The 17,902-nt window shown below is 39.9% G+C and overlaps 1 protein-coding gene across 1 annotated transcript in view; it reads left to right on the top strand.

The window, feature by feature from the left end:
- dicer1 (dicer 1, ribonuclease type III) overlaps positions 1-17,902 on the top strand; it is a 39,475-nt gene that overhangs the window by 1,666 nt on the left and 19,907 nt on the right. The window contains exons 2-15 of the mRNA XM_034857652.1: positions 4,154-4,200; positions 4,845-4,953; positions 7,933-8,131; positions 9,245-9,407; positions 9,607-9,737; positions 11,042-11,176; positions 11,318-11,478; positions 12,334-12,502; positions 12,669-13,141; positions 13,809-13,941; positions 15,807-16,049; positions 16,542-16,696; positions 16,815-16,947; positions 17,414-17,489. Of these exons, the coding sequence (XP_034713543.1) occupies positions 8,018-8,131; positions 9,245-9,407; positions 9,607-9,737; positions 11,042-11,176; positions 11,318-11,478; positions 12,334-12,502; positions 12,669-13,141; positions 13,809-13,941; positions 15,807-16,049; positions 16,542-16,696; positions 16,815-16,947; positions 17,414-17,489 (2,086 nt within the window). The 5' untranslated portion in view covers positions 4,154-4,200; positions 4,845-4,953; positions 7,933-8,017. The remainder of the gene's footprint in view (positions 1-4,153; positions 4,201-4,844; positions 4,954-7,932; positions 8,132-9,244; positions 9,408-9,606; positions 9,738-11,041; positions 11,177-11,317; positions 11,479-12,333; positions 12,503-12,668; positions 13,142-13,808; positions 13,942-15,806; positions 16,050-16,541; positions 16,697-16,814; positions 16,948-17,413; positions 17,490-17,902) is intronic.

A 17,902-nucleotide genomic window follows, 5' to 3' on the forward strand; every position in this document is an offset into this window, starting at 1 on the left:
TTTTTTTTAAATAATTTAAATATAATTTTTAAAAGAACTACTACATAGTGTGAGTTACAAAGTCATGCAGCATGCTGCTTCCCTTCTGCAGTCTTGTGACAGGGCAGCTTTGTTTGGACAGCTCATCTCAGCAACAAGGCACTTTAAGTCCTTTACATAGATAATAAGGAGCATTTAAAAACCTTAATTATGGCACTTAAGGGGGTGGTAGTAGCTCAGTCCATAGGGAGTTGGGTTGGGAACCGGAGGGTCACTGGTTCAAATCCTCGTATGGACCCAAAAAGTTGGGAGTGTGGATTGGTGGCTGGAGAGATGCCAGTTCACCTCCTGGGCACTGCCAGGTGCCCTTGAGCAAGGCACCGTACCCCCCCCGACCGCTCAGGGTGCTGGTTCAGCTGGCAGCCCACTCACTCTGACATCTCTCCATGTATAGTGCATGTATAGGTCCTGAGCATGTGTGTGTATTTTCAGGCCTGTGTGTGAGTACTAACAAAAGTGTGTACACAGAGTGTAGTGCAGTAATTTCCCCATTGGGGACTAATAAACAAATTATCTTATCTTATCTTATCTTATAAACAGTTTCACTCGTTTTATTGTCATACCACTTCTGACTGACATAAACTGATTCCTATTGATATATGCCATATACTGCATATATACCATTATTCCTGAAATTCTGTAAATCAAGTTTTTTTTTTTTTTTTTTTTTTTTTTCTGAATTTGTGACCATTGAAAAATAATTTTCGAAATTCACGTTTTTCAAAATGGAAATCAAGAGTTAGTCATATTCAAATGTCAAAGAGGTGAATTCAGGAAAAATCAATTAAATGTGTTTTTCAAAATAAAATATTTTAAATAATAAGTATTTATTGGTTGTTAAAGTTCAGAGACTTATGTCTCTTATTTGCTTCCGTAGTAATCAACAGTGAAAATAACGGTGAGTTGCGGCCCGTAGTCGGGATGTGGCTTTTTGTGGAAAATGTTAACTCTCGGCTATAGGACTTCGGTGTTGGTGTATCTCAATGTGGTGCTGCACATCACGCTGTGGTGACACCTGTCGACGCCGCCTGCTGATGTGGGGACTTATGGTGTTGCCACGGGTTACATACCAGGCGTCAGTGTTGCGTCATTGGTTGACAGAGTTGGGAGTCATGCATCTTTCACCACGCTCTCTTCATTTCTACAACAGTTTTGGTGACAGCAACAACAAAATCAATCTTTCTGGTCTGCACATTGTAGTACAAAGCAGTATTAGTTAATATAAGTCTAGTTATTACTTACTATATTATGTTTATTTTGACAACCGAAACCCAACTAACACAAGTTTCCATACCTGTGCTGTACAATGATCTACCACGATCCAGACCTAAGTCTTGAGCTCCTCTTCCTCACATCGTTCTGTCCTACATGCTCTTAGACCTGTAACAATTATTACATTTTCATTTGTTTATTTACACATGTTTTTAAATTGTAATACGTGTTTTATTTAATGTTTTTAAACATAGTTTTATTATTTATTTTTATTATTATTTTTATTTTATTTGTATGTACTTTCTATTGCATGTTGAAAATAACGATATCAATCAATCAATCAATCGATCAACACAGCTAGTCCCATTGAGACACGGTCTCATTCTCCAAAGAGACCTGTCATGACAATACAAAACATCAGTTACAGATAGGCCTGCATGACTAAGTTCATAATAAGTTGATAAGTTATAAAGAAGTTGGCTAAGAACATGTACACACAATTAAGCAATAAATTACTACTTTAGGCAAGAAAGATGAGGACAACAAGCGCACGGTCGACAGGGAGACAACACAGGGTTAAGAAAAAAAAAAATGTTTTATGACAATATAAAGGGGCGTAGTTTACTTCACAGGCAGTGTACTTGGGTTATAATATGATCTGGGTCACATGACTGATATAACCAAAAGATGTGTCCTGGGAGTCGTTCACAACTTTATTTTGTCTGAAAAAGTAATCCATAGATATGTTTCATTTTGACTGATAGACAATTAAGTTGTTAATGTCAATTTATTGCACAGCAAAGTCTGAGAGTCTGGACTTTGGGAGTGTATTTGTATGTTCAGCTCGTCTAACTACGTCTGTGCTCGCCTGTTAAAATTAGCATTCGAATGCCGTTCTGAATCAAGCTTCGAACTATTCAGCACAGCCCTTAAACTGTGACTGTTTTAATTGAAAATAAGCCTCATGCATCCGATCCATGGCTGAGCATGGTTGTTGCTGCTGCTTTGCTCTTTTAGATGCGTTCTAATAATAGATTTCTCTTCCACGAGGAATCAGTCTCCCCTCGAGTAACTGATGCTCAATCACTCGATCTGGGAGAAGATTATTCCTTCCCATCCCTACTTCTGACTGGATCTCTGTGGCTTGGAGTTTAGTTTCTCTCCCCGGTCCCTGTGTGTACTCTCAGAGAGAGATTTATTTTAGTATTTATTGAGGTTATTTTTCCCTACCTTTTCAGCTGTTTAGGAGTCGTTACTGATGATTTTGCTGCATTATGAAAGCTTTTAACCCTCGTGTTGTCCTCCCGTCCACCAGGAATTTATGTCAAAAGATTAAAAAAAATTTTTTTTTTGGCACTTTCAATGCATTTTTTTAAATTCATGATCAACATACTTAATTTAAACGACATTACACCTAAAAAATAAACAAAACAAAAAAAAAACAAGAATTCCAAATTATCTTGACCGATAGGGTCAGACTACGTTTTGAAACCATTTCAACATTTGTTTCAAATGCTATGAAGTTGTATTAAACACCCAAAATTCAATGAAAGTTACCAATTGTGCAAAGAATGATGCATGCATAAGGTTCATGCCTCCATGTTATTCTGGCTAATTTGTAAAAAAACTCATATTTCTGATATAAAAACCTTTTGGAAACGAGGTTATTTTGACCCGAGGACAACACAAGGGTTAAGGTACAATTTGAGTAGTGTATTGTGACGAATTTATACAAAATTAATTGTTTTTATCAGTCATTGTTATTAGCAAAGCACCGACACATCACTGACAGACTCTTTGCAAAATTAACGTTTTGACTCACCGGCCAAGCATATGTTTTACTGGCCAAAATAACACTTTTTTTGTAACTTAAGCCTACATAACAAAACTCTATGGTTAAGGTTGCTAGTCCTGTTGGTAGTGATGTTAACCGACAACAGGATATTTGACCGATTAGCCTAATATTATCAGTGAAACCTATATTAATAAAAAATGTTTTAAGAAATGTCTTTTGCATGTTAAAACTGCATGTAGGCTATACTCTATCTCTTAGCCGCAGATGAACGTGTTAGTCCTGTCGGCGACAGTATGATGATGGTAACTGTCACTTCCCGATGTGAGTCGAGTGCAGACTTGAGTCGCTTATGCGTCACTTTGCGACAAGTAGCCTACAAGATGCTAACGAGAGACTTCTGTAATGCCAATACCGTAAATATGGATCTGCTTAACGAAGTTGGTTCACTGCTAGCTACGAGTTAGCATCAAACACAACAAGGAGTCAGTTGAACGGTGTTTTGAGCTAACGTTAGCAGTCAATCAATCATAGATAGTTAAAACGCTTTTGAAATGATTTTCATCTTCTGTTATTGTTTGTAATGAGAAGTTTATTTTATGGATTTCACAACTTCCAGTATGACGGTTATGCCGTAAACCGTTTGAATCTGAGCATGCACGACTAACATCTTCACTCGACTCACATCGGGTAGTGACTCGGCTCAGACCAACAAATAAAGAGGACAGATTTGATTAAACTGCTTGATTGAAGCTCCTAAGATTAGCATCAGGTTGCGTTATGTTCTGAGTCACCAGCAAATGGGAACCACTCCACTGGAGAGATCTTTTTGCTTCACAAAGCTGACTGCTGCGATTGGTTACAGCTGTGGGGCTTAGCAGTACTCAGTCGGGTTGCGTGTGCCGTGGTGGCCCCTGGTGGCCCCTGGTGGCCCCTGGTGGCCCCTGGTGCCCCTGGTGCCCCTGGTGGCCCCTGGTGGCCCCTGGTGGCCCGTGGTCTTCATCTGCCAATGGATCCTTCTTCCACCTTGCTCAATGTACCTTCTTCAGCATCTAGCACCCTGCACTACCATACCGTTCTCATTTTGCTCTCTGCATTTTGTCTTTGCAGAGCGGAGGTCCCAGCCACAATCCCTGGCGCTTCCCAATTGTGTCGAGGTGAGATGTTTTACTTTTGAGTGCCACAGAGTCAGCACAGGAGTAACAGAAGCAGTAACACATGCAGTCTCTGTTGAAGCCAAGCTTGCTTGGATTAATGCTGGGTGATATGGATGAAATCAAATATCACGATATTTTGTGTCAATGTTGTCATATTTTAGGGTTGACTTTTGTTGCTTTCACGGAAAATGTACACAATGAGGTTTTAGATAAATAATCACCAATAATGTGGACATAATGACTAAGTGAGTATTGGCAAATAGAAGGAAAAGCTAAACACTTCAGAAAATGACATCACTTTACTGTAATGCAGCCTGTAAAACCACGAAAAGACACTGATATCTTACTAATATACAACTTAAATATCACAATATCTAAAATGTAAGACAATATCTAGTCTCATATATCAATGACGTTATATCAATATTTTGCCGAGCTCTAACTAGGATGCTTCCTCTATATTTTATATTTATCGTGAGTGAAGAGATTCTGGTGTATTACTGCTATCTACAGCCCAAATAACTTTTTGATTGTCATTTATTACACGGTTATATAACCCTTTTGTTGTTATATAGCCTATACGTCTGTGCCATGTCTGAAAGGCAAGATTATAACCGTGTTCTCTGTTTTTTTTGCTGTTTTAGGTCCGTTTTCCACGAAATGCGGGGGAGCATCAGGAGTTGATTAAGAGATATTTTATCATGAAGCCCAGATTAAGTGTTGTCTGCGCATCCAGAAAGTCTGTTATTGCCTGTAAGTATATTTCCTACGGCATTATTTCAGCTTTAAGATTTGTGTTTGTTGAAAGAACATAGTAGTAAAAAACTGTTTTTTAAAATGTTACTGTCCTTTTTTTTAATGGTGCCTTTTACGTGTAATTCAATGTTTAATTTGTTCAATCAAAGTGTTTGAAATGATTTCCGTTCATTTGTTTCACAATCAACAAGGAGTTTGTTGTGTTTTAGAAGAATACTGATAGCAGCAGATCTGAGTATACCATCTGTTGATTTATCGCAAGTAATATCGTTATTGTGATATTCAACAACGATATTGCATATTTTCCTTATATCCCGCTGCCCTAAAACAAACCACATTCAATACTTAGTTGCCATGTTGACATATGTAGGATTTGGTTTGGTAAACTTGCACAAAATAAGAATAAATAAAAACATTAAGTCACATTAATTTGGAGCTAGAGCCCGACCATATCAATATTTGGTTATTTAAAAATCTGCCTATATATATATATATATATAAATAAAACAGGAACGCGTTAAAAACAAACAGTTTTCCCAAATATTTGTTATTTGTTGTTATTTATGAGTTCTCACTAAAACAATATAATGCCTTGTTGTCACAGAACAGAGGAACATCAAAATATGTTAAGGGTCCGATAAATAAAATGTATAAAAATACAAACTTAACATATGAAACGTAAAGTCCTTTGATTATTTTTGTTAATGTGTTTTTGTTCAGTGTTGCAACGGGGACGTTTTAGAGCGTATCATTTGTCATTTTAAATAAATGTTTAAAAAAAACACGAGGCACAGCGCAAATGAATGGCAGAATTACCTGGATTCAAACCCCAAAAAAGACATAGTATAGTATGTCAAAAAAAGTAAAAAACTCATAGTATAATATTTCTAAAAAAGACATAGTATAGTATGTCAAAAAAAGTAAAAAAAGTCATAGTATAATATTTCTAAAAAAAGACATAGTATAGTATGTTGAAAAAGTAAAAAAGACAGTATAGTATGTTAAAAAAGTCGAAATAAGTATAAAAAAGTCATTGTATGTCGAAAAAGGAAATTCATAGTACAATGTTTCGAAAAAGTAAAAAAGACATTGTATGTCTAAAAAAGTCATAGTATAGTATGTCAAAAAGAGAAAAAAAGTCATAGTATAGTATGTCAAAAAGAGAAAAAAAGACAGTGTAGTATTTTGAAAAAAATTTAATAATCATAGTATAGAATGTCAAAAAGAGCATAAAAGAATTTGTATAGTATGTTGAATTAGTAAAAAAGACATAGTATAGTATGTTGAAAAAGTAAAAAAATCATAGTATAGAATGTCGAAAAGAGTAAAAAAGACAAGAGACTGATTATTGCGGCTAGTGAGTTTCCCGAAAATGTATAACAGTTATCAGGACACAAACATTAGAGCTTTTGCATGCAAAGCATTGGCACAAGACTGGATGTATTGGTTAGCCTTTGTAGTTTGTGAATTAGGCTAAAGACTTACATCTCTGCTAATTTGGCTAGCTTTAGCTATTTAGCTATTTGTTTACACAGTCAACTAATGGCATTCAGTTGCACCAGCGGGGAAACGGTGGTGCACAGAAGCTCGCAAAGTGTGTGTCTGCCTGTCTATTATATAGTGAATACTATACTTCAATATAGTGAATACTATAGTGAGACCCCGCGGATCCAAGCAATGACACAGGCGTAGTGTCACTGACTGTCTGAAAAGACCTTTTCATTCTATTGTAGATGGGCATAATAACGGCACATTGGTGATGTTGGAGTTAAGGGCACGGACGGTCTCTGGGTGAGTGCTGCTGCACAACCCGGCTGTCTTAGTTCTGGTACATTTCTGTATTTTAAAACGAGGGATGACTTTAAAAGAAAAGAGGGTTTGCAGGGAGACATGAGTCAAGAAGAATCTTTTTTTCCGCGGTCTAATGGTGTAGATTTTAGCAAAGGGACGGAAGCTCCCGGCCTTTGATTTGACTGCTGAGACGGATCTGTATCTCACAGTTATCCCAGTGGATGCTCTTGATCCCAGCACAATACAATTGCATTGTATCAGAGAATCATATTAGAGAAACCTCTGTGGTGGAAGCTCTAGCTCTATAGAGCAACCTGTAGGAGGGAGCTCTATAGAGAAACCTGAAGTTGGGGTCTATATAAAGAAACCTGTAGGAGGGAGCTCTATAGAGAAACCTGTAGGAGGGAGCTCTATAGAGAAACCTGTTGGAGGGAGCTCTATAGAGAAACCTGTAGGAGGGAGCTCTATAGAGAAACCTGTAGGAGGGAGCTCTATAGAGAAACCTGAAGTTGGGGTCTATATAAAGAAACCTTTAGGAGGGAGCTCTATAGAGTAACCTGTAGTTGGGGTCTATATAAAGAAACCTGCAAGAAAACAGCAAAGAAATGGCCAAAACTGCATAGCGCCCCTTTAAGGGGACCATTGCCTGACTATAGTCTTGCCTCCGGCGGTGCATGTGAATAAGAGACTTGTTGTGGTCCGACTCTCCAAAGGGAGCTCTCGCACGCCTCGCGGCAGTAAAGATGTGCTTCCTTTTCCTCATGTTTAAAATCACCCAACCCCAAAACTACCAAGTCTGGGGTTGAGTTCTCCATGTCCAGGATACGGGTCGATAGTTTCTGAGCAGCACCAATGTCTAAAAAAAATCTCAACAAGCTCTTCTCATTTTCCAATAAAGCTGTGACTGTAACAAGTTGGTGAAAAGACGTTGTCTGGTCAAAGAAACTAGCTCTTGAACCTGTTAAGGATGATCTTGTTAGACAACATTGTTCCAGATGTTGTAATTAGTTATCTGTGCCAGAAACCTCCCATGCTGCAGGCTGCTGTGTGGCTGATGTGTTCCTTCTCACCCTTGGCTTTGCTGATGAGGCTTTTTTCAGCTTTCTTAAGGAAGAGTAAGAAAAGCTATCCACCGTATCTGCAGTATACAGTACATTAACCCAGTATCCTTATCTCTCCTGCCAGTGAAATTCTGAAAAGAAGGACGATGAAATGAGATAAAGTGGACGACTGGAGGAGCCCAGCCCCCCCACCTCCACCTCTTTGAAGCATGGCAGGCCTACAGCTTGTCACCCCTGCCACTTCACCCATGGGGCCTTTCTTTGGTCTGCCATGGCAGCAGGAGGCTATCCATGATAACATCTACACACCAAGGAAATATCAGGTAAGAAGGCAGTGCTTACTAGGTGCTTGATGTACTGTAGTACAGGCTTAGTCCAGATTTATAGCTCTGGGTTAATTTTATGCCGTAAGTAGATACACAAGTACGCGTAGATACGGGCACCTCTCCAGAAATGTAACTCCACGTAACGGCAACGCGGAGTGTGAATAGTCCACATAGCTGGGTTTTGTACCATCTCACTTAATTTCCATGGTCTCCTTCTCCATAAACATCAAATCGAGGGGAGGGTTACCTCCTGCTAGAGATTTCCGACTGTAGTCAGAAAGCACAGGGAGACGCCTTTTGGCGCTTACCCACTGCTAGTATCAGCTCTGCTCGGCTCAGCTTGGACACGGTGCCCTGTCCTCCTTTTTCCATTGCAGGTTTAGTACCGCCGCCTCACGCGGCTGGTCGTCACAGGGACGCCGCAGGAAACTGCTGTGGACTAACTCGACACACACACACACACACACACACACACACAGAGAGAACGTTTAAGGTGTGTTGCTTTTGAATCTTGGCATGGGGCCACAAGACAATTTTAGTTTCAAAAGAAGCTGAAGGAGACAAAAAAATTAACACTGCTGGCTGAACTATTTTACGAATGGCGGGTTTGTTCATGACCCCCCCCCCCCCCCCCCCCCCCCCCCCCCCCCCCCCCCCCCCCCCCCATTGCGAGCAAGGACGATGCAGTGATTAGTGACGATTCTCTCCAACCAATCAGCAGCCTGCAGGTTTTTACGCCACCTTTTGGTGTCGCCTCGGCTCGCTTGGAACCTCGACTGAGGTGGTGCTAAAAACAGTTCCTGTTGGCTGGTACCAGGGACTTTTGTTCATAATGGAAAACCCAAAAAGGCGTCATAGAGTCAAGGACATACCATGTAATGGAAAAACGGCATTTGTTTCTCCAACTTGTCGTAGACCACTTGCGTAAGCTCTGCGTAGAGCCCTGCACAACCATAAATCCGCCTTAGGGCATTATTGTGATGGAAAAAATGTCAGATTTAGAGCTATTCATGGACGTTCTTTTATTTTTTATTGAGTGGTGTTATTTGTTTTAGTTGACACTTTTCCCTCATCAGCTCACCATCTTTGTACCCGTACCTCTGTCCACAGGTAGAACTTCTTGAAGCAGCTCTTGAACATAATACTATCGTCTGCTTGAATACTGGCTCAGGGAAGACCTTTATTGCAGTACTTCTAACAAAAGAGCTCTCCCACCAAATCCGTGGACATTACCAAGAACATGCGAAGAGGACTGTTTTTCTGGTGAACACAGGTACCTGCAATCTTGTTTGTTTTTTATGTGCCACGGAAGTTTGTGTGTGCTTTTACTGTTTTACTTGTGGGAAATATAAAATACATTTTGAAAAACCAGAATCACCTGAGTCATTGTTCATCATAATTGACAGTTTGATATTCAAATGCTGCATGGCGTGATTTGACTTGGATTTAACTCTCTGGTCTACATTGTCCAGTTGTGTCTGTAGTTCAGCAAGCAGCTGCAGTCAGGACTCACTCGGACCTCCAAGTGGGAGAGTACACAGATCTGGAGGAGACCTCAGCATGGACAGACCAGCGGTGGAGTCGAGAGATAACCGAGAATCAGGTGTGCTGCTCCTTCTCATTGGCTTCTACAATAACACCAGAGACAAGAAGTTATAAGGAAATGACATTCTTAATCACAGCACAGTCAAGTGTGGATCTGTGAATCTGCCTCTCTATTACCATTCAAGTTTGATCGAATAATGCTGAAATTCAGCCTATTAATATTTTCTACACTACACGGGTTGTGTATTGCTAATGCCGCTATCAGCATGTGGTTGTTGTCGTTAATTTGTTAATTGTTATAATTTCTGAGGACATTAACCCTTGTGTTAAAAATTAACTCTTTTGTTGACGTTTTTATCAACGTGTTTAACTTTATTATCCCCTTTTTTTCAACACTTTTGGTTGATTTTTTTTTCAAAGTTTGTCACGTTTTTAACATTACGTAACACTAACTTATTAACTTTAGTTTTACAGTTATTTTTGGAATTTATGGTCAATGAACCTCATTTATAGGAAATTATACCTAATGTTTGAGTTAGAAAAGCAGAAATTAGGACTAACTTTTTAAAATACTTTTTCAAAATGCTTTTTCAAATGCTATAAAATTGAATAAGACACCATTAACATTAATGAAAGTAGAGATTTGTACTTGCCAAAGAGCACTGTGTGGAATCAATTATGTTATTTTGGGTAATTACAATTGGGTAGTTAGAAAAACACTGATATAGGAAGACGGGACAGTTTGACCCGAGGACAACGGGGTTAAAACAATAATAAAAAAAAAAAAGTGCTGTAATCAGGGTTCATAATTATAGCCATCTACCAGCCAAATGATGGTAAAATAAGCAAGTGGTAGATTTGGCTTCACTTACCAGCCAAAATACCACTGATCATCTATTGAGTGGCTGGTAAAATTTGAACATGCAATAGTCATTTGGCTTGTGGACGTAAAAGTTCATTTTACACCCTGGTTCTAATCCTTGTTAACTAATGAAATACCAGTGCACTGGATTAAAAATAAATAAAAATAAAATAAATCTCTCGCCCGCATCCAGGCGCTATCTCACGGTCGCTCAAAGACTACAACTACCAAGTAGAATAGATGGTATAGAATAGGTCTATTCACACACATACGCACACACACAAGCAAACAAACTCTCAAACAAAGAGGCGTCTCAGTCTTACACACACACTTATCTCGATGCATGTGTTCATTCATCGCACAGACCGATTGCTTCCTAGCATGTACAACATATGAATGTTATTCCATGGTCTGAAGGAATAACACCGTGCTCACTGTAGATAATATGTTAATAATAATGTTCTCTCTCTTCCTGTCAATCTTAACTTTCTCCTATGCAGGTGCTGGTCATGACTTGCCACATATTCCTTCACGTTCTGAGGACGAAAATCTTACCGTTGTCTAAAATCAACTTGGTGGTTTTTGACGATTGTCACCTGGCCATCACAGACCACCCTTACTGTGAAATAATGAAGGTGAGGTTGTGTTTGCAAAGTAGAACTTGCTGTTGTTGTTGTTGTTTTTTTGTCTTTTTGTCTTTTCAGGACTAGCAAACAGTCGTCCAAGAAAACTGGGAATGACCTGGCACTCTTCTCTCTCTCTCTCTCTCTGTGCAGCTGTTTGAGGGCTGCTCATGCAGTCCTCGTATCCTGGGTCTCACAGCCTCCATCCTGAATGGGAAGTGTGACCCGTCAGAACTGGAGCACAAGATCCAGAACCTGGAGAGCATCCTGAAGAGCAATGCTGAAACTGCCACTGACCTTGTGGTCCTGGACAGGTACGACAAGCGTGTATATAGTACAAGCTATACAAAGGCGGTGATGAAATGGCAGCTAGATCTATGGCTCTATGGCTGAATATCTCCAGATTCTGATTTGGACTCGGCCCACATGAAGATCAACAAAAGCGATCGGCGCAGGGCTGTGCGACGATGGGAGTGGCACTTAAATGGCTTGTTTGTGTGACGTCCAGTTGTGTTATTCAACCCCCCCCCCCAATGTAGCACAGGTTAATTTTCTATTTGACGATTATCGTCCGTCACCTCGTTCCTAAATCTCAACATCAGAGCTCGACCGATAAAGGATTTTAATGCAGATATCTATACAAATGTTTGGTGATTTAAAAAATCTTAAAGTCTGATATATCGGTCGATACGTATATAGGCCTATTTATTTATTTTTTTAAATCCATAAATGCGTAACAAAACAGATTTTCCAAACATTAGTTATTTGTAGTAATTTGAGTCCTCAGTAAAATAATATGCTTATTCAGTTTTGAAGTAAACTTGTATTATTGTCACAACAGAACAGAGGAAAATCAAAATATATTAAAGTTCTGATGGTTGAAGGGTGTTTGGTCCATTTTTATTTTATTTTTTAAATATTCATTTATCGGCAATTATAAATGCCAATACCGATAGTTTAGAAAATGCTTAATTTCGGTCTGGCTCCACTTGACATTTCCCACCTCACAGATGTTGAATGTTGAATCTGTCTCAACTTTATTACAGCATTGAAGGAAAGACGAAATCAAAAAAAGTAGTCAAAGTCCCCCCAAAAAAAATAAAACGAACTGTGTAGTCTGACGTCTAACTTATTAATATAATTAATTAATTCAACTTATTATATTTCAGATACGCCTCTCAGCCAAGAGAAGTGGTGCTGGACTGCGGCCCCTACGTGGACAAGAGTGGCCTCTCTTCCTCTCTGCAGGTAGAGCTGGATGAAGCTCTCCACTTCCTGAATGACTGCAACGTCTCTTTTGCCAGAGAGGACCGTGATCCCACGTTCATCTCCAAACAGGTCAGAGCTAGTTAGATAGAGATTTAGTGGATTTTATTTTGGGGATTTGTTTCATGTAGTCACAATGTGATCAAATGATGCAATGACATCAACAGCTTATGCAGGTAATATGATATGGCAGAAAGACAAATCAAACTGCTCATCACACGGTCTCTGTCCCATCCAGGTCCTGAGTGACTGCCGGGCCGTGCTGCAGGTCCTGGGACCCTGGTGTGCGGACAAGGCTGCGGGCATTATGGTGCGGGAGCTCCAGAAGTACATCAAACACGAGCAAGAGGACCTCAACCGCAAGTTTCTGCTCTTCACCGACACCATCCTGCGCAAAGTGCACGCCCTGTGCGAGGATCACTTCTCGCCCGCCGCGCTGGACCTCAAGTTCGTCACCCCCAAGGTCCTGCGTCTGCTGGAAATCCTGCACGAGTACAAGCCCTTCGAGCGCCAGCAGTTTGAAAGCGTGGAGTGGTACAACAACCGCAACCAGGACAACTACGTGTCCTGGAGCGACTCCGAGGATGAGGACGAGGACGAGGAGGTGGAGGTCAAAGAGAGGCCTGAAGCTAACTTTCCCTCACCATTCACCAACATCCTGTGCGGGATCATCTTTGTGGAGAGGCGTTACACCGCCGTCGTCCTCAATCGGTAGGGCTCCGACATGCTCATGGCTGATTTCTCTGTGGCGTGAGAGCTGTACTGCATACTGATTTATGTAAACTACAGATAAAATCATTTTTCATATGTGGTTGGAGGGCTGCATGATATAAGTAAAATATGTTATTGTGGACTGTATATGTGAACAGTACTGTCTTTTAATGAACTGTCCGTACGATTACAACGTTCTCAGTGCTTCTTTTTACATGTTGGGACCCTCATTATGCTAGCGTGGAAGCGTAGGGCTTTTTTGAGCCTTGTTAGTGGTAGACATAGCGATTTCTTTTTACTTTATCCGTGCCCCGACGACAAGCGTCATAAGCTTATTAGCAGTTCGCGATAAACCTGGTCAAATTTGATAAGCATGAAAACATATCCCCGAGAGCGGTCACACTCAGTACACACGTGGTATTACGTTAATTTTTGCCTTCAATTTGTCCTTTAATTGAGCAACCCTATGTGGTTGTTGGTGGCCTTGAATGTGAAGTAAATGACTCTAGTTTAACTTGAACCTTGACCCTGTTGAATACACGTTATATCAAGAACTCAGAGGTCCACTATAGAGCTTCTGAGATTAATGATGATCTCTACCAGATTTTGCCACTGCTCGACGTATTATACATATCGCTGACACTTGCTGTCTGTATTTCTTTCTCAGTCTGATCAAAGAGGCGGGGAAGCAGGACCCAGAGCTGGCTTACATCAGCAGCAACTTCATCACCGGCCACAGCATCGGCAAGAACCAGGCGCGCAACAAGCAGATGGAGGTGGAGTTCAGGAAACAAGAAGAGGTAAACCATGGCAGACAGAAATCACGTGGATATGTTTGACGCTGAACAGCTGGCCCCCCGTTTTATAAATGAATGTACTCCATAAAACTCGCCATGGGTAATGTTTTGATCTAAAATTGGAGACATCAGGGGAGACGGATTGAAGTGTCTGTACCAACAGCACCGAACACCGATACGGTGCCAGTGCATTCAAAAGGTGACATGTATTGTTATTGTTTAGGAGCTGTACACTACTTACTAGGGGTGGGAATCACCAGACGCCTCCCGATACGGTATCATCACTGCAATTTAAAACTCTTTTTCCAACTTCTAATTTCTCCCAATTTTAAATGACGTCCTCAAAAGGAAACTTTGTCAACATCTGTTTAATGCAAAAAGATACATTTCTCTGTTTGTTTATCTCGCTTCAATTTTATTGCTGCAACATGGGATTGTCAAGCAGACAAACTGACCAACACATCTATAATAAAAGATCCATACTTGGCGTCTGCTAATCACTAAAGTATTGCCAATAAAGTATTGCCACTGAAAATATCGCAATACTATGATGTATCAATTTCTTTCCCCACCCCTACTACTTACCTTGTATGAATGTGAAAATATTGCTAGCATTGTTGAACTTCCTTTTGTTATCTAGTTTGACAGTCAATCGCAACTGAGAAGAACGTGAAGCCCAGGAGTAATTTAATAGCAAAGAAGAAGGGCTTCAGATAAGAAATACTTTTGTTTTATTGAAGAGCAATAATATACAAGTTAATACTAGATTACAATATACTATGCGTTTAATTTTCAGAAAAGGCAACCTTTTTATTGCCTACATTGCTTACAATATCTCTCGTTAAGTGCATTTAAGTGCCATATTACATCCTTTTTTACAGGAAACGAAATCTCTGAAAGGTCTCTGAAATGCAATCTCAAAACAATCTCAAACTAAGGCCCACATTAAACATACACAAACATAACCTTAAGTTGTGCAACTTAACTTTCAGAAATACTGCTAAGTTTCAACCTTTTGTATATTAATAATTTGTATATAGGCCTATGTGTAAATGTTAATTATATTCAACATATATAAGAGTTGGCTCTTTCAGATCAAATTGTGGTCGCCACTACGTATTTTCAAGGGGTGGGGGTAAAACATTGATACATCATAGTATCGCGATATTTTCAGTGGCAATACTGTATTGATACCGTGACTTTGAGCGATACAACGTTGGTGACATTGATTAAACGAAACTTAGAGGCAAATCATTTTGCATCGAGCATTTTTGGTACTCAAGTTATCCGAGTTACTCGAGGAATCGTTTGAGCCCCACAAGGAAGCGAGTCATTAAGCCACTGTGAATGCCATGAGACAAGTATCCCTGTATTCACGTGCATGACTGATAATGCTGTGTAATATATTTTTTAAATTTTTTTTTATTAAAGGATTGGAAATTGCAATAATGGCAGCTACTTAAGGCAAGGCAAGGCAGCTTTATTTGTAGAGCACATTTCAGCAACAGGGCAATTCAAAGTGCTTTACACAAAATCAGTTAAAAAATAAAAACAGATAAAACACGTGAATTAAAAATAGAAACATTAAGACACATAAAACACAAGAATAAAAGTTACAGTGCAGCATAAGAAATTAAACATTAAAGAACATAATTTAAAGAAAGAACTGAGAGTAGCAGCGGCTCTGCAGGTTTCTGGGAGTTTATTCCACATATGAGGAGCATAGAAAGAAGAAATAAAGTGTTTTTGTTTCTGTTTTTTACAGAATTTAACTCATAAAATATGTACTTGAAGCAGGAAACTCTAATTGTTAAATTGTCTCTTAAAGATGCTTTACTACTACTTAAGAAAAGTTCTCCTTCTCACAGGTTCTCCGCAAATTCCGGGCCCATGAAACCAACCTGCTGATCGCCACCAGCATCGTGGAGGAAGGGGTGGATATCCCAAAGTGTAACCTGGTGGTGCGCTTTGACCTGCCCACGGAGTACAGGTCCTACGTCCAGTCCAAAGGCAGGGCGCGAGCTCCTGTCTCCAACTACATCATGCTCGCTAACAGTGAGAGGACCAAAACCTTCGAAGAAGATCTCACTACCTACAAGGCCATTGAGAAGGTGTGACCTCTTCTCTGTGTCTTGTTTGATTTACTCAATAGTTAATCATTGAAATTATGAAAGGAAAAATCGAAATGTAAAAAAAAATGTTAAGGTTGTTTGTGATCCGTCTGATCAGAAACTTTTCTCCTTATGTAATGGTCAAATTGATTGAAAGTTTCTGACGTCACAGGTCAGGTTGTTTTGGTTGGTTGTTGTTGTGTTTTTAGCTTTTTCAAACTTTCGTGTCGCTTTTTCCGACGTTTTGTTGCCATTTTCAGTGTTTTTGTCGCCCTTTTTCCTTGTGATGTTTTTATGTTTTTGTTGCTTTTTGTGACCTTTTTCTGCTGTTTTTGGACCTCTTTTTACCTTTTGGTGCTTATTTCCAATGATGTGATCGCTTTTTTCAAAACTTTTATTTTTTTCCCACATTTATTTAGTTTTCCCCAATGTTTTTTTCCAACGTGACGCAGAATGAGTTAGTGATGATGATCCCAATTTACTCTCGAGCAGATCTTAAGGAACAAGTGCTCCAAGTCGGTGGAGGTGAGTGAGTTTGAAGTGGAGCAGGTCCTGGACGATGACAACGTCCTCCCACCCTACGTGCTTCGATCTGAGGATGGAGGTCCCCGGGTCACCATCAACACAGCCATTGGACACATTAACAGGTATGGTCATGCTCCGCTAAGTCTTTAAATCCTCAATTCATTAAGAAATTAACACGTACATACACAAAATCTGCTGTAGAATAGCATTTCTTAATGTCTTATTTGCTCCGGCGCTCAGGTATTGTGCCCGGCTGCCCAGTGACCCGTTCACACACTTGGCACCCAAGTGTAAAACTGCAGAGAGGCACGATAACCGCTTCCAGTCAACGCTCTATTTGCCCATCAACTCCCCTCTGCGAGTTCCTATTAAGGTGAGAAGGAACGTGTTAAGAACTTTGGTAATGGTTACACAAAGGCCTGGACGATTATGGACCAAACATCATATCTCTGTATTTTTCTGCTTAATGGCAACAAACGATACATATCTAGGTATTTTCTACGAAGTGGGTTACATTTTTAGTTGAAAGTCAAAGCATCGCGTGAGATGGCACAAGCACTTTTAATAAAACAGACAGTGTTCAAAATAAATGCAAGGAAAGGCAAGACTGTTTTTTTTATTTTAGGAGCGCCATTTCATAAACTGCTCACTTTTTTGAGCACTGGCCCGATTGAGAACTGGCTATTTACTGGTGCGATTTAACTTTTTACATGCTCCGGGGGGAGGGCGGGACCCTGCAATCCTTATTGTTTTTCCAGCCTCCCTCCTCAGATTTAGTAAGGACGTATTACAACTTCTCGAGGTTCATTCATCAAATTGATGTGTCACTGTCTTTACAGGGTCCTACAATGAACTGTGCCAGACTGGCAGAGAAAGCAGTTGCACTACTATGCTGTGAGAAACTCCACAAGATAGGTAAAACCAGAACTGAGATTAAAGGTCCCATGACATGCTTTATATAGGCCATAGTGGTCCCCTAATAATGTATCAGAAGTCTTTTATATAGACCTTAGTGGTCCCCTTACACTGTATCAGAAGTCTTTTATATAGACCTTAGTGGTCCCCTAATACTGTATCAGAAGTCTTTTATATAGACCTTAGTGGTCCCTAATACTGTATCTGAAGTCTCTTTTATATAGACCTTAGTGGTCCCCTAATACTGTATCAGAAGTGTCTTTTATATAGACCTTAGTGGTCCCCTAATACTGTATCAGAAGTGTCTTTTATATAGACCTTAGTGGTCCCCTAACACTGTATCAGAAGTCTCTTTTATATAGACCTTAGTGGTCCCCTAATACTGTATCTGAAGTCTCTTTATATAGACCTTA

Source organism: Etheostoma cragini, chromosome 20, assembly GCF_013103735.1.
Source record: "Etheostoma cragini isolate CJK2018 chromosome 20, CSU_Ecrag_1.0, whole genome shotgun sequence".
Classification (NCBI taxonomy): domain Eukaryota; kingdom Metazoa; phylum Chordata; class Actinopteri; order Perciformes; family Percidae; genus Etheostoma; species Etheostoma cragini.